Source organism: Hippopotamus amphibius, chromosome 1 (assembly GCF_030028045.1).
Source record: "Hippopotamus amphibius kiboko isolate mHipAmp2 chromosome 1, mHipAmp2.hap2, whole genome shotgun sequence".
NCBI lineage: Eukaryota > Metazoa > Chordata > Mammalia > Artiodactyla > Hippopotamidae > Hippopotamus > Hippopotamus amphibius.
The window spans coordinates 969,620-985,190 of NC_080186.1; the positions used below are offsets into that span (position 1 = coordinate 969,620).

General features: G+C 64.4%; 2 protein-coding genes across 4 annotated transcripts in view; one reads left to right on the forward strand and one right to left on the reverse strand.

Moving 5' to 3' along the window:
* PRKCZ (protein kinase C zeta) overlaps window positions 1-8,058 on the forward strand; it is a 94,927-nt gene extending 86,869 nt beyond the window's left edge. The window contains exons 10-17 of one of the 3 annotated variants that reach the window (XM_057750199.1): window positions 412-498; window positions 1,870-2,005; window positions 2,188-2,275; window positions 3,314-3,433; window positions 4,169-4,248; window positions 4,604-4,693; window positions 7,058-7,173; window positions 7,366-8,058. In XM_057750199.1, coding sequence (XP_057606182.1) covers window positions 412-498; window positions 1,870-2,005; window positions 2,188-2,275; window positions 3,314-3,433; window positions 4,169-4,248; window positions 4,604-4,693; window positions 7,058-7,173; window positions 7,366-7,453 — 805 coding nt within the window. In that variant the 3' untranslated portion in view covers window positions 7,454-8,058. The remainder of the gene's footprint in view (window positions 1-411; window positions 499-1,869; window positions 2,006-2,187; window positions 2,276-3,313; window positions 3,434-4,168; window positions 4,249-4,603; window positions 4,694-7,057; window positions 7,174-7,365) is intronic. The other 2 variants (XM_057750191.1, XM_057750181.1) reach the window with 2 other exon arrangements.
* Window positions 8,059-10,713: 2,655 nt separating this feature from the next.
* On the reverse strand, window positions 10,714-14,762 carry FAAP20 (FA core complex associated protein 20). The gene is made up of 4 exons (XM_057750209.1): window positions 14,642-14,762; window positions 14,273-14,408; window positions 13,905-14,191; window positions 10,714-10,918 (listed from the first exon to the last, which is right to left on the reverse strand). The coding sequence occupies exons 1-4, from the start codon at window positions 14,701-14,703 to the stop codon at window positions 10,846-10,848; spliced, it is 558 nt and encodes a 185-aa protein (XP_057606192.1). The 5' UTR covers window positions 14,704-14,762; the 3' UTR covers window positions 10,714-10,845.
* Window positions 14,763-15,571: the final 809 nt, after the last annotated feature.

Here is a 15,571-nt window from a genome sequence, read left to right on the forward strand (position 1 = left end):
GTGCCCTCCCCTGCCCCGCCCCCACCCCCCGGGGCTCTGCTCCCTGGGGCAGCCTTCCACGGCCACTGGCCACATAGCGCCCTCCCCGCCCCAGGGGGCCTCTGGCCACTGGCCCTGCCTTATTTTCACCTTTTTTTACCCAAAGGCAGCCCTGGTGTCATTGAGGGAGCAGAAATCTGTGTTGGATGAAACGTGTGGTGAATGAGTTTCTCTCCCGCGTTTTGCTGCGTCAGGGTCAGAGCTGAGCGGCTCCCCCCCAGCCCCAGAGCGGGGTGGGCGGCCCCGATCACCGCCTTCCCTGGGCCTCTCAGGAGGAGGGGGACCAGCCGGCGAGGGAGGAGGGGTCGGCAGCAGGACGGCCGCGTCCCTCCTGCTTGTATGACCCCGGCCTCCCCGCCGCGTGTTCTGCAGGTTGTTCCTGGTCATCGAGTACGTCAACGGGGGTGACCTCATGTTCCACATGCAGAGGCAGAGGAAGCTGCCCGAGGAGCACGCCAGGTGGGTGCGGCTGAGGGGCCGGGAGGAGGGACGGGCGGGGGGGCCAGGCCAGCGCCAGGGGGGCCTGGGAGTGGCCTGGGTCCTGAGCCCCCGGCGTGTGCGACGATGCTGGCCTGCCTCAGCCTCTTCCCTGTTTCCGAAACGGGCTGAACGTCCCGACCGTAACCCAGCTGCCTGGATGTCGGGCCGCTCCCCCGCCCCGGCACGGATGCACGTGGGGGCCGCCTGGCAGCAGGAGGAAGATGGTCTCCGCCGCTTCTCTGTAAATGACTCTCAGGGACACTGACCCCATCGCCGCCTCCCTCCCCCGCCCCGCCTCGGCCTCGGCCTCAGGGGTGGTGGAGCATTTATTCCCACCCCATCCGTAGCTCTTTCCTGTTTTCCATACTTTCCCCTTTTCCTCATTTCCTCACTTGAAAATAATTCCATGCGGCTTCGTGAGTCACTGTCGGTCCTTTTTGGGGAGAGGCAGGTGATAAATCCAGAATGGCGCTCATGTTCTCTGCTTTAATTGTGGTAAAATGCACATAACATAGAATTTACCATCTCAACCATTTTTAAGTGCACAGCTCAGTGGCGTTAGGCACATTCACGCTGTCATGCAGCCATCCCCATCCTCTCCAGAACTTATCTTCCCAAACAGACACTCTGTCTCCATTAAACACTCACTCCCACCCCCTCCCCCAGCCCCCACCCTCCTGCTTTCTGTCTCTGTGAATCTGGCTCCTCCAGGGACCTCACGGAAGTGGGATCATGTAGGATGTGTCCTTTTGTGTCTGGTTTATTTCACTCAGCATCGTGGCCGCAAGGTCCATTCACGCGGGCACAGGTGTCAGGACCGCCTCCCTTTTCGAGGCTGAATCATCTTCTGTTGCGTGGATGGACCACTTTTCACTTATCCGTCGTCTGACGATGGACACTTGGGCTGCTTCTGTGTTTTAGCTGCTGTGAACGTGGGGGCGCAGATACCTGCTCAAGTCCCTGTTTTCAGTTCTTTTGGGGCATAGACCCAGAAGTGGAATTGCTGGGTCACGTGGTAATTGTAAGTTGTAACGTTTTGAGGAGCCTCATACCGTCTCCACGGCAGCTGCCCCCGACACCCCCTCCGGCAGTGCAGGGGCGTGCAGTTTCCCCATGCGCTCACCAGCACTTGTTGTTTTCCGTTCTGGGGGCTTTGGGTAGCGGCCGTCCAGGTGGGCGTGAGGTGGTGTCCCAGGAGGGTCTGGTTTGCGTCTCGCCGACCACCAGGACGCTGCGTGTCTCTCCCGGCCGTGCTGGGCCACACGCCCGTCAGCGGAGGGCGCGGACGTCCGCACGTGGCCCTGCCTGGTTGCTGGCGGGCTCTCTGCTGACGCGCGGCCGCGCCCCCAGGTTCTACGCCGCCGAGATCTGCATCGCGCTCAACTTCCTGCACGAGAGGGGGATCATCTACCGGGACCTGAAGCTGGACAACGTCCTCCTCGACGCCGACGGCCACATCAAGCTGACGGACTACGGCATGTGCAAGGCGAGCACCCAGCCCCGCGGCTCCCGCACCGGCTCGCTGGGCCTGGTCTCGGGCCGAGATGCCGGCCGAGGGCTGCCCAGCTCCAGGCACCCCCGCATGACCGGCCCTTCGGCGGGTCTCCCACCGGCGGGGTCGTGTCTGGAGGTGCCCCTCCCTCCTGGTAACCGGCGGTGTCCCCACAGGAAGGCCTAGGCCCTGGTGACACAACGAGCACTTTCTGTGGAACCCCGAACTACATCGCCCCGGAAATCCTGCGGGGAGAGGAGTACGGTGAGCGCGGGCGGGGGGGCGGGGCGGCGGGGCGCTAGGCTAGAGGAGCCCCAGGGGCGTCCTCTCCCTGGGGACTGGCCACGGAGCAGGGAGGGAGGGATGCGGGCCTGCCTGGGGCCCATGCTGCCGGGGTCCTCACCAGGGGCTCCGGGGCCCTGGCCCAGGAGCCAGGGAGTGGGGTTTTCTTGACCAGATTACCCTAAAATGCACACCCTCGCTTCATCCCAGCCCCACGTCACCACCTGGCCTCAGTCCCAGCTGTTGTCCCGTGCGTCCACCTGAGTGTCCCCTGCTGAGGTTACTGAGCAGGGTCCCTCTGGTCGAGGAGCCCGAAGGGCTTGGGAAGAAGACAAAGCAAAGACAGGCCCTGGGCGGGTGTGCCGAGCCAGCGGGTGCCGCCCGCGGGGGTGGGTCCCCCGGAACCTCCAGAACCAGCCGCAGCCCCTGGGCCATCCTGCTGAGGGTGTCCACCCCGTCCCTCTCTGGGCGTGAAAGGAAGATGAGATTAGAATGTGCGTGCATACGTGTGTACACACGCACTCTCTCTGAGGTTCTGCTACGTTCATGTCACAAACACGCCATCAAACATTTCCGAGTATTTTTTCTGCCGTAAAAACTGGGGGCCAGGCAGGGCAGGCAGGTGCTCGCCCCTCAGGTACCTGGTCCCCAGGAGGCCGATACGACTGAAGTCACTTAGTGGCCAGAGGAGGAGGCGAGACGGCAGCTGTGGACCAGAGCAGAGTCTAGAACGTGGCCTGGGACGGGGATCCTGTGTGTGATGGAGGCGGACAGCTCCAGGCCCTGGGGGCAGCAGGCTGTCCGCGGGCTGCCCTGCTGTGAAGACAGCCTCGCGGCCCGTTAAGGATGGGCCGAGCGCCCCCGGGACAGAGGACAGAGGGGAGGCGGGGCCGCCCGGGGGACGCTGGGGACACCCACCCTCAGCTGTGGTCCTGGAAACGCAGACTGGCACGACGGGCGCCAGTGAGTGGACGGCACAACCACAGAGGCCTGAGCTGACAGGCCCGCGCCCTCCCCCAGGGTTCAGCGTGGACTGGTGGGCGCTGGGCGTCCTGATGTTCGAGATGATGGCCGGCCGCTCCCCCTTTGACATCATCACCGACAACCCCGACATGAACACCGAGGACTACCTTTTCCAAGGTGCGTGCGCCGCGCGTCCCGCTCCCGCCGTGCCCTGCGGGGTTTCCCCTCTCAGAGGTGGGAGTGGAAGGGTCCCCAGGCCAGTCGGTTCCCGCGGCTGCCACCGACCAGGCGGGGCCGCCCGTCCACGACGGGCTCTCAGGGAGCACAGCCTGGGCCGTGGGAGTGCGATGGCTGTGGTCGGGCCAGAGGGGGGCACGGCTGTTTCACGTCCGCAGGAGAGAGAGTCTGCCCTGGTTTAGCCCCGGATCCGTCCTCCCGGCCGCAGGTGTGCACCTCCGAGTCCTGGGTGGGGGGCTGTGTGCAGCCGCAGCGCTGCCCCCTTGCAGCCGCGCCTCCGTGCCGGCCACGCCCCTGGGCCAGAACTCAGGCCCCGGGATGCTGCAGCTCCGGACTGAGGCTTTCCCCACGGTGCCCTCTGGCGCCCGTGGATGTGGGGAGGCAGGGCCAGCTGAGCCGCCGTTGGTTCATACGTGATCAGGAGCACACGTGACTGTGGGCACCAGGGCCCTCTGAGGCCTCAAGCCCCTGCTGGGTGTAGGAGGGGCCCAGGCACCGCAAGCGCCCTGACCCTCCCCGTCAGAAAGGGTTCCCAGCGTTCTTCAGGCAGCCGACTGCCCGGGCGCTGGGCGGAGCTGACACACGGAGTGTGAGGGGGCTGGGAGCGGGGGATGTGGGGCTCGGGGGGCCACGGAGAAGGAACCAGCTCTCACCTCCCGGTCCTGGTCGCTGCAGTCATCCTGGAGAAGCCCATCCGGATCCCCCGGTTCCTCTCGGTCAAGGCCTCCCACGTGCTGAAAGGATTTTTAAACAAGGTATGCGCATGGCTGCCGTGGCAGCCAGGCCGGCGTGGCCACAGCCCTTTCTCAGTTCCTGGGGCCACAGCCCCACCACCCGGCCGGCATGTTCAGTGTTGGCTGTGGGCTGTGGGCTGTGGGTGTGACTCTGTGTCCTTCCTTCAACGTCCTAGATGCTTCTTCACAGGTGACAAAATGTAACTGAGAAATGGTGCCAAAGAGGAGCTCCTGAAGGGCTTGACCTGCTGGGAGGGAACATCTGACCTTCCCCTGGGGGCTGGGCTGGCAGGGGGTGGTGTTGCTAAACGTCCCTAAGTCCCAGGGGGCTGCCTGCTCTGTGCTGACGCGTGCTTATTTGAACTCTGACCCCCAGGACCCTAAGGAGAGGCTCGGCTGCCGGCCACAGACTGGATTTTCTGACATCAAGTCTCACGCCTTCTTCCGCAGTATAGACTGGGACCTGGTAAAGCAGCGCGGAGTCCGACACTGCACCCCCCCACCCTCGTGTTGGGCGGGCCTGGGGGGGTGGGATGGATGGAAATGGGGGGCATCTGGAAACTCACGTTCACTAAGAACAGGTGGAGGGGCTGTGACAAGCCCCTGGGGGGGCTGCTTCTTGAAGGTCCAGGGAGCAGCCATGCCAGGGGTCCCATGGGGGGGACGCCTGGTCTGTGACCACAGCCACCCGCACGTCCACGCCCTGAACCCGCACACAGACGCTTCCCGTAGGACATCCAGGTGCACCGTGCCACACCGCCCCCCCCCCCCCCAGCTGCAGAGGCCCTTGACCCACTCAGTCCTCGAGGGACCCAACCTCCAGGATCTGGGCCTTCTCCACCCCACTGCTGCCACCTGGGGCTCAGCCACTCTCATCCTGGCCAGTCCCCGGCTTCCTGCCTGGCCCCTGCCAGCCGCGGCCTCCTCCACGGGAGCTTCATGGGCCTCCCGATGCACCAGGCCCGCTCCCGCCTTTGCACAGCTGTGCCCCTCCCCGACCTCCACCGCCTCACCTCACCTCCTCAGAGCCGGACCCCCCGCCCCCCTCACCCCCGCCCCCTTGAGGTCTCCTCTTCCCCGGCCCGCCGCAGGGCTAAGCAGGGGATGCACAGGACATCACCGTCTCGTCCATTGCTTTGGACTGAGGGAAGCATAGGTGACGGGGGGAGGGGGGGCACTCCGGCGTGGGGGTGCTGGGGCAGCTTGGCCCCTAGAGCAGGGATGGGGTGGGGGAGTGGGCTGGGAGGACCGCAGGCCAGCACGCAGCTGCACTTGCCTCCTGGTGTGTTCCGACTCTTGCTATTTAAATCCTGCTATTTTCAAGCAGGCTGGGACCTGAGTTAGGGAAAATTGTGTAAGAAATGCACCCTTTTTCACTTTTCACCAGAGTGTATCTCGTACAGACAGAAGAAGGTGGGACGTGAGAGAGGGGAAGGAGGGATGGCCTTGTGTCCCCACAGCAGTGCCCCGGGTGTGGCCCGTGCCCACCAGCCCCTGTGCCCGGTGTTGCCGTGTGCACACGGGGGTGCAGACCTGCGCACGCACACGCGCTGGTGACCCCACTCTGCCTGTGGGCTGCCCGTTGCCTCTGCCCCTGCGCCCCCTCCTGCATCCTCTGGGTGAGAGAGACAGGCGTGCCTCCGCCGGGCAGCCCGGCCACAGATGCCCTGGTGGGGTGCTGGCTGCAGCCCTGACGCTTGCCAGGCGTTACGGGAAAGTTTGTCTGCTTCTGTGGCACCCTCGTTTCCTGTACCAACTTCCCTAGCAGGACCTGTGTTCATCCTTCCCAAGTCCCCAGAACTTAGGGGATGTGTCCCAGCATTCCAGGCCCAGCTTCTTTCTGTTGCTGTAACTGGCGTTCCTGCCGGCTCTGGGCCCCACAGTGCCAAGAGGGGCTGTGAGCTGAGGTGGGCTGGGGGCGCAGCTCTGACGCCGCTGCTGCTCTCGCCATCACGTGGGGCCTCGGGACAGTTCCGTATCTTGGACGGGGTCCGTGGAGGCCCCACCCAGGGGGAGGTTTCCAGGCTCAGCCCCCTCAGACCCTCCAGGGGAAGGTGGCAGCCAGTCCCCAACGGCCTGGGTCATCCCTCTGCTGAGTCAAGCTCCTCCGGGCCCTGAAAGCTGAGAGGTCCGGGTGGAAGGGCCGGTGTGGTGTGAGCGGGAGCAGACCCCACAGGACGGCCCTTGGGGCAGGGCCCGTGTCCCTCACTTGCGGCTCCACCGGAGTCCTCGGGAGCGCACGCGGCCCAGCGCACGGCAGCACAGCCCTGGGCGGGGGGGCCGCGGGTATCCGAGTGGGTGATCTCGGTCCGCTCCATCCTCGCTCTCCTGCCGCGCCGTCCGCTGCCCACCGCGCGCGTCTCCGCCTCCCGCACGGCCGGCGGGAAGCGGAGTCTGGGCCCCGAGGCGCCCGTTTCCCGCCGGACAAGCGTTTCACTGCGGTGCATCCCTTTGGGATTAGAAATACATGGAAATACCTGCTTATGGTTTTTCTGGAGGAGGGGTGGAAAAACTCCCCGAACCCGCCTCGTCGGGCTCAAGTGGGGGGGCTGGCGGGGCAGGGGCGCCGGGGCGCAGCCCCCCGATGGCGCGGGGTCCCGCCCCGCTGGACCTCACGGCGCGCCCCTTGCGGCCTGCGCTGCGGCGCCGCTCAGCCCAAGCAGGGCTCTTCTAACTTCAGCACATGTTCCGCCTGGACTGCGTGAAGAGAAGAACCTGAGGCGCGCTGAAGCGCGCTCCCTTCCTGCTCGGGCCCGTGGTTCGAGTGGGCCCGAAGTCCACGCGCGGCGCCGGGCCGGCGCGCGCGGGTCTGACGCGGGTCTCCTTGCAGCTGGGGAAGAAGCAGGCGCTGCCGCCCTTCCAGCCGCAGATCACGGACGACTACGGCCTGGACAACTTCGACACGCAGTTCACCAGCGAGCCGGTGCAGCTGACCCCCGACGACGAGTGAGGCCGCGGGCGGGGGCGGGGCCGCGGGGCGGGGCGTCCTGTGCTGCGGGGCGGGGTTCCGCGGGGGGGCGGGGCCGCGGGCAGGGGGCGGAGTCCCTGGGGGCGGGGCGGGGGCGGGGCGTCCTGAGCCGCGGAGGGGGCGCGGGTGTCGCGCGGGCCCGCCCAGCCCGCTCTGTCCGGTGCCCGCAGGGACGTCATCAAGAGGATTGACCAGTCGGAGTTTGAAGGCTTCGAGTACATCAACCCGCTGCTGCTGTCCACCGAGGAGTCCGTGTGAGGCCCGCCCCGAGCGCCGCGCATGCATGCGGGGCCGGGCGCGGCCGCCGGCGCCGGAGGAACGTGCTTCTCGTGCCTGCGCCGCGGGGGCCGCGCCCGAGGGAGAACCTGCCCCCGACTTCGAAGGTGCACACTTTCCGCAGAAACGGAACGGACCTGCTCCGCCGGGAGAGCGAGCCTGTAATGTCCTGAGGAATAAAGTGTCCCGATGATGCTGGCGCTGCCCTCTGATGCCTTTTTTCCGCGGGCGGCACCTGCCCGGCGTCGCAGGCGCGGCCCCAGGCGGGAGTGTAAGTGCCCGCGGGGACCCACTGCCACGGAGGAGTTTCACAAGTTCGGAACGTTTTCTAAATCCCGGTAAGTTCCCCTTGTTAACATTTAACAAGTCTTTCCACACCGAGCATGTCGGCAGCCCCTGTGGGCTGACGCCCAGGGCACACCTTCACCAGGTGGGCGCCGCTGGTCCCCACAGGGCGTTAGACGGACGAGGAACATTGGATCGTAGAGGTTCGGAAACACGGCTCACCAAAGCACCCGTAGACCAAAAAAAAAAAAAAAAAAGGAAAGAAAATTGAAAACTAAACCCGCACAAAATATATATCTGGAAACACTAAGCAGTGCCTACATGATGTCTTGTGTTATGTATCAGATTTTTTGGAAAATATTTTTATCAGGAATAATGATACTCAGAATTAGAAATTTTAAAAAGCTATATGTAAGGTCCTAGCCTTAAAGTGAAACAATAAATCTGGAATACCCTCAAACATGCATCTCCCGGCAGGGCTCAGCTCCTGCTTCCCGTAATCTGCGAAGGGGGCACGTGTCCCTGGGCCACCCTCTTTCTTAGGTGGAAAGCCAAACTCGAGGTTTTCTAGACAGAGGTAAATCATGTGGGTTTTTAAGTCCCTGACATGTCAGGTGTGGCTCAGGGCTGGGCAGAGCATGGGGGAGGGGCCCTGTCCACCCTTGGGACAGCGGTCCTCGGACGTCCCACATCACCACGCGCCCCCAGGCCTCACTCCTCCCTGTGTGGCTGTGGCCTTGGGCGGATCATGGTAAGAAAAGGAGAACAGAGAAGCCGTGACCCTCTGCCATGCACCAGCCTCCCCGGGCGCCCCACCCCCGCCCCTCCTGCCCCAGCCCGGCCCCTGGGGCACAGCAGTGTCCATGCAATGTGGAGACTCGTTCCAGCCAGCCCCCCAGTTGTGACCAGCAGGACCTACCTCCAGAGATGGAAATGAGGGACCACAGAGCAGAGTCAGAGCCGCCTGGGCCTGGCGGGCATGGCAGCCCCGCCGGGGACGTGGTCCTGGAGCCAAGTGTGAGGGCTGTGTGGTTGCCTGGGGAGGGAGTCTCCGGTGAGCCCAGGACAGGGTCGCAGGTGGCCTCGGGAGCCCCCTTCCTCCCAACGGGGCCACATGCTGCATCGGGTATGGTGACATCTTTGCTCAGACAGTACAGGGGCCGTGGATTTGTTCAAACTTAAGGCATTTATGTCAAGGTTGCAGTGTTGCCAAATAGCTTCCCGGTCACCAGTGTGGTTGCTTGTGTACAAGACATGTGCGTAACCTGTGCTCCTGGCGAAGAGAGATTTCATGCAGAGTCACTGTTTTTATAAATTAAAGAAGGTGAAGGATGTGCTGAGGTGGGGTTTGGGAAGAAATCCTAATATTCTCCAGCGGCTCCAGTCACAAAACGGTGTGTCCTTTTGACACGGTTCTTAGAAACTGGTGCCGTCGTAACTGTAAAGCGGTAAGCGCATCCCTGTGGTTTTGTACAGTGAATGGTGGAGCCCGTGGCCTTGGCTTTCCTTCTGTGGAGGGGATGCCCACTGAGGCCACGCCCGCTTGTGTCTTGCACATCATTAAAGTCTTTAATGGCAACGTGTGCTGTCGTCATTTTCGTTAAGAGTAGGTGTCTCCAGGAGCAGAGGCTTCTTGAAACCATTTTTTTAACAGATTTTGTTTTTCAGAGCAGTTTTATGTTCGAAGCCAAAGTGAGGGGAAGGTACAGAGCTCCTATATACCCCCCACAGCCTCCCCCACTGTCAGCGTCTGTAGAGGTGCATTTGTTACAAGTGAACCTGCCCTGACCCGTCACCTGGGAGCCGAACCTTCCGTGGGTTTGGACCAATGTTTGAAACATGTATTGTGTATCCACCCTTGTAGTTCATGGAGTATTTCCTGCTCTAAAAACCCTCTGTGCTCTGGCTATTTATCCCCCTCCTCCCCTGCCCGCTAAGCCTGCCACCACTGATCTTTTTACTGTCTCCATGGTTTCTGCCTTTTCCAGAATCACACTGCGTGTAGCCTTTTCACACTGGCGTCTTTCACTGAGAAACGTGCAGTGAGGTTTCCTCCGTGTCTTTTCATGGCTCATCTGAAGCCTTTTTTTATATATATAAATTTATTTTTATTGGCTGTGATGGGTCTTCATTGCTGTGTGCGGGCTTTCTCTAGTTGCAGAGAGTGGAGGGGGGCTACTCTTCACTGCAGTGTGAGGGCTTCTCTTGCGGAGCACGGGCTCTAGGCACATGGGCTCTAGTTGTGGCTCACGGGCCCTAGAGCGCAGGCTCAGTAGTTGAGGCACACGGGCTTAGTTGCTCCGAGGCATGTGGGAACTTCCTGGACCAGGGCTCGAACCCGTGTATCCTACATTGGCAGGTGGGTTCTTAACCACTGCGCCACCAGGGAAGCCCTGAAGCCATTTTTGAAAGGAAAATACCAACTCCTGGGAGTTAACCTTGGCCTTTCACAACCTGCCCCCGCCCCTGTGCTGGTGTTGCAGCCACCGTGGCTGTGCTGGAGACCAGGTGCGTCCAGAACCCGTGGGCCGGCAGCACTGGAAGGGAAACTGCCAGCACACGCGCTCTGGCCCTGCTCCCCACGGCACTGAGAACCTGTATAAGACGCGGCTCACACAGGGGGTCGGCGGGCGGGCCTGGCCCCTTCCCGTGGGTTCCCGACTCGAGGGGAGCTGCTCTGAACCCCTGTGGGTGGTGGCAGGTCCCAGGGCACCAGTGACAGTGTCGTCCTCGCTGGCAGGAACCTGTGGCTGCGAGAGCAGGTTCACCTGGGGGTTAAAACCCAGTTGTGAAATGTGAGCCGAGTCTGTGGAGTCAGCAAAACGCCCGTTCTTGTGCCAACTTGGGTACAAACACCCGAACTGCCGGTCACACCTGTCACCCACCTGGGGCCGGTCTGCTGCTGAGTGGCCCTGTCCCTGTCATCACGCTGCTCAGTGTCAGACAAAAAGGAAAGGACCCGATGTTTTGGTCTCAACACAAAGAGATGGGACATGAGCCCTTCACACCATCACCCTTTAATATGTAGCTTTCGGGTGCGCACAGGAGAGGCGGCCCGGCCGGTGGAGGGGAAGCCGCGGCCGGGCTGCTCACCACGCCATGTCGTCCGTGCTCTCTGCCAGGCACTGAGCCAGGTGGCTGTCGACGTCCAGCTGCATCAGCCTGCAAGAAGAGGAGAGGGTCACGGGCAGGCAGGGTGCCCCGGCCAGAGCACGTGTCTCCCACCTTCACGCCCTTCCTGGGTGCTGACCACGTACCAAAGCCGGGGAGAAACCGGGGACGGTGCCCTCAGCCGGCAGGACCAAGGGGAGGGGCCCCCCAACCAGAAAGGACCTTTCCAATCCCTGCTCCTGGGCCCAAGGTCCCCAAAGCACCCGGAAGGCTTGTCAGACACCTGTTCCCAGGCCCGCCTGGCGCCTGAGGCTGAGGGGCCCTGTGTCTGCAAGCCCCGAGAGCCCACCTGCGGGGAACGGGCGTGGGCACACTCGGGCCCCCCAACTGGAGGCCGGAGCTCTGTCAGAGCTCATCAGTCAGACAGACCCACCAGGTGTGTCCGCACCAGCACGTGCCCTAGGCATCCCTTCCCTTCTTTGAACACCACCCACTTGACAACCGGGAAAGAAAAGGCATGAAGGCTGGTGCCCAGGAGAGCAGTCACTACGGAGGCGGGCGTGCGCCTCAGGCCTGAGAGTTCGTCTTCTTCACTCAGGGGCTCGGCCCCCTGCGGAGAGGACTTAGCCGATGAGGGCCGCCAACCACGGTTCTGGGAGCCCCGAGGCCTGCGGGTCAGCCCCTCAGTGTCTGGTGGGGCAGGGGAGAGGTGACGACGGTCACCGCGGGCGCCTCCCGTCCCTGACCTCATCTGATGGCACCGAGGAGGGAAGGCCAGGAATGACCGTCCCCCATGTGCTTGTGGCCCGTGGGTGGTCAGCTCGCGGCTGTGGTGCCCAGAGGGCGGCAAAGCCCAGCGCTCAGCAGACCGAGCCGGTCACCTGGCCAGAGTGGACAGGCTCCTCCCTGCACCACTGTCCCGGCGCTGAGCCTGAAACGACCACCTTTCACCTCGAGGCTCGGCGGACCCGAGGGCCACGGCCTCTCACCCGACGCACCCCCACGGCGGCCCCTGCCGGTCCAGGCGGCCTTCTGCTGCCTCGGCAGGATTCACAGGCCCCTGGTCAGCACCTCGAGTCCCTGGAGGCCCTTCAGCCCATCCCGGGAAGCAGCTCCTCTACGTGCCTTCTCTGAGGCGCCCAGAAGACCCTAAGATCCAGACCAGGTCACCTTGTCCGGGGGCTGCCCGGCACTGGGCCGGCCTGCGTCTGGTCATCCGAGTGTGGACACGGCGCGCATCTTCACGACAGGTGGTGGGTGGGAGCCAGTCTCCCCAGGCAGCCCCGCGCTCACAGCATGGGGACCCGGAGGGGCTTTCACACACGGTCTGCTGAAACCACCACGTGACGGCCCTCAGGTCAGAGAAGCTCAGAGGACAAACGGTTCTGAGTGACCCGGAAAGCGCTAGGCCTCGAGAAAGACGAGCGCCATGTCCCACTGCCGCCCGAAGCAGCCGGGCCGCCCGTGCCTCCCGTGGGCCTCCCCCTCCCCCCACACCCTGCAGCTTCGGGGTGTGGCCTGGCAAGGGCGTGCCCTCTCTCTTAGTCAAAAGGAAGAATGTGCTAGAAGCATTCCAGACCCGCGGAGACCTGGGCCCAGCTGCGTTGACACCTGCTCTGAAATCCCCAAGCCGTCTGCCCAGCCTTAATCTAAGTGCTTACGGAGCTCAGACAAGAACTTTCTAACATCTCTGGGAGTCCTTTTTCAGACTGTGTAAAAAAGCAAGCAATCCAAGAACAAAAGCCATCCCTAGAACGGGCGGAGGAGCTGGGCTGCCCTGACAGTCAGGAAGCTTCACGGCTGCTTCAGCCAAGAAAATGACCTTCCCTCCAGGGCTTCCGACGGCATTTCTGCCCCTGGGTGTCTTTTGACCAGTGTGAATCAAGAGGACTTCGTATTTTAGGAGTTTGCAGCCCACAACGGCCCGGAGCATCAGTGCAGGCAAGAGGCGTGTTCAGTGACGCTGGATCTGGGAAAATTCTCCCGCTGCGAGGAGCACTGGCATCTCAGCGCAGCCACTGCACCCACTCTCTTGCCACGCCAGACCTGTGCCAGCCGGGGGGCTTTGCCCACAGGCCCCCCTGGGGGAAGCCATCTCTTCGCCCTCACTGCCCCCACCGTGAGCCATTGAAGCTCTCAAAAGCTTGACTCCAGTGAAATGTCACCACCGGAGAAGCCTGGATATCTGCCTGCAGACCGGGTTTCTTCTCTTCTGTATGGTTTTGTGCTGCACATTTTGATAACTGGATTGATGACTTTTTGTCTGTCATCAGCTGCTAGTTCTACAAGCCACTCCCTTCACCACCACCCCCTCCACCTGGGGCTGGTTTTGTTTCTGCAAAACCAGAGACAAAGCACATAACTTCACACAGTCTCCAGGCCACAGGACACGCAGAGCACACCCAGCTACCAAAACCTGCCACCCACCCCCTTCTCCCAGCCAAGCTCCTTCCGGTCATCATGACCCCATGACCCCCACACCTGTGTCCTCAACTGTGTGACACGTGGCCCACAAGACAAGTCATTGGGACTTCTTAGCAAAGTCGAATTCCATCACCCTTACTTTTAAAAAGGTATAAAAACATACATTGGATTTTTAAAAAGAAAAAAGCATCTCTAGACACAGAAACGAAGCCTGTTTTTAAAACGGGCAACCCACCCCCGGGGAAGGTGCCAGAGGAGCTGTGACAGAAGAGGGGATGTCAGTCACCACCAGGGTCCCAGACATCAGAGCCGACCTGGTTAGAGCGACAGCCTCCCTGCCATCCCGCTGCAGAGGCCCAAGGGCCGCGTCTGGGACACTGCAGCCTGTCGGCAGGGCCCCAGGCCGGTGGACCCCCAGACCTGCACCCCTGTGCCCTCTGGCTGACCAGCACCGTCTCTGTGTTTTGCCAACTTTCTATGCACAAAATATCATCTGAAAATGCCAAAGTCGAGCTCAGACACCCAAGCTTTCAAAAACTGCCTGTGGTTTCCCAAACAGGTCAGGGGCGCCGGGGTGGCGGAAGGGGGACGGGGACGGGGACACAGCACTCACCCGGGGGCGAAGTCAGCCTGGCACATGGGGCAGCTCTGTAGGGTCGGCGCCCCCTCCACGGACGGCTGCCCCTCGGCGCTGGAGGTCCCACGGGGCTCGGGCGCGGGGTGTCGCTGAGGGGACCGTGCCGGAAGCCCCGTGCGGCCCCCGGCCCCGCGGAGCACCTGGTCGGAGCTGCCCGGGTCCCCGCCTCGCCTCGGGGCCGGCGGGAAGGGCGTCCAGGAGAAGGTCTCGGTTCCCACGGTGAAGGTTTCCGGGGGCGCGCGCTCGGGGCTGCGCCTGGGCTCCTGCAAGACGGGGTCGTCGGACCGCGCCCGCCCCGCCCCACCCCGAGACCCGGGGCCACGCGGGGGCCGCGGCACACGCACCCGGCCGGGGAACGCGGGCAGAGGCGGCGGCTCGCCGGCCACGTTCAGGTCCGCGCTCGCCAAGCGCAGCAGCTCCGCCCACAGCTGCGCACGCTCGCCGCCGTCCGGGGGGGGCCCGCGGGCCGTGCTCGGGGGCCTGGGGCGGCGGAGGAGGGGGCGGTGAGAGCTCAGCGCGGGGGGGAGCGGGGAGCGGGGCTGGGGGCGCACGCGGGGCGCAGCCTGGCGCGGGGAGGTGAGAACTCCGCGGGCGGGGGCGCGCGGGGCGGCTTCGGGGAGGCACGTGGGGGCCCGACACCCAGCCACCGCTCGTCCGGGGACACCGGGCCCCCGCCGGCCGCTCCCCAGCCCCCCCCCAGCCCCTGGCCTCACCGGACTCCCGAGGGCGGCCTCCGGCGACTCAGGCTCGGCCGCGGCCTCTGCGCCGCCTCCATACGCCCGGAGCCCGCGAGTCCCGCGGAAGTGAGCGGCCCGCGCGCCGCCCCCGGCACAGGCCCCGCCCCCGCCACAGGCCCCGCCCCGACGACACGGGTCCCGCCCCCGGCACAGACCCCGCCCCGACGACACGGGCCCCGGCACAGGCCCCGCCCCGACGACACGGGTCCCGCTCCACCCACCCGCCCGGCACAGACCCCGCCCAGGGCCCGCCCGGCGCGCGCGGACAGGACCCCACCCAGGAGCCCCTCCTCAAGCCCCTCCTCAAGCCCCCCGCCGCCCGACGTGCGCTGTGGACCCCCACCTGGGCGCCGGACCCAACCCCGGGGACCCCGCGGCCTGCTCCCCGGGCCGGGGGGCGACCTCCCCTTTGTGGCACTAGCGGAGGGAGGCGTCCTGACCCCGACCTTCCGGGGGACGGAGGCCGGGGCCCCTCCCCCCACCGCGGAGGCGGGACGGAGGTCGGGAGGCTGTCCGGCCCCGAGGGAGCCGCTTCCCCGCGGCGCCGGCGGAGCCCGCCCTCCCCCGCAGGCCTCCGAGGAGGGCGGACTGGGCGGGCGGCCGGGGGTCCTGGCGTCCCCGCCCGCCGCCCCCGGGCCCGTGCCGGCTCTGCCACCTTCCGCTGCGGAGACAGCCCCGAGCCTCGGTTTCCAGCTCTGAGGACCCGGGCCATCCGTCCCTGCTTCCTTACAAAAGGGGGGAGCTCCGCTTCCTTAATTAAGACATCGGGAAGGGAGGCGAGGGCGTCCAGGCCCGGGGGTCCTGGCCAGGCCGGGGGCCCCGACAACGGGGCTTTCCTGACACCCTGGGTGCCAGGCGCCCGCGCCCAGCGACCTTGCAATCGGCCACGTGGTGGCAGCAGACGCC

Bases quoted from the DNA above. Each gene is read 5' to 3' on its own strand.
- FAAP20 (XM_057750209.1), bottom strand. From the start codon at position 14,703: ATGGAGGCGGCGCAGAGGCCGCGGCCGAGCCTGAGTCGCCGGAGGCCG. The intron at 14,192-14,272 runs GTGCGTGTGCCG...CCCGTCTTGCAG, and splicing joins TGCCCGCGTTCCCCGGCCGG to GAGCCCAGGCGCAGCCCCGA. The intron at 10,919-13,904 runs GTGAGTGCTGTG...CTCTTCTTGCAG, and splicing joins CAGGCTGACTTCGCCCCCGG to GCTGATGCAGCTGGACGTCG.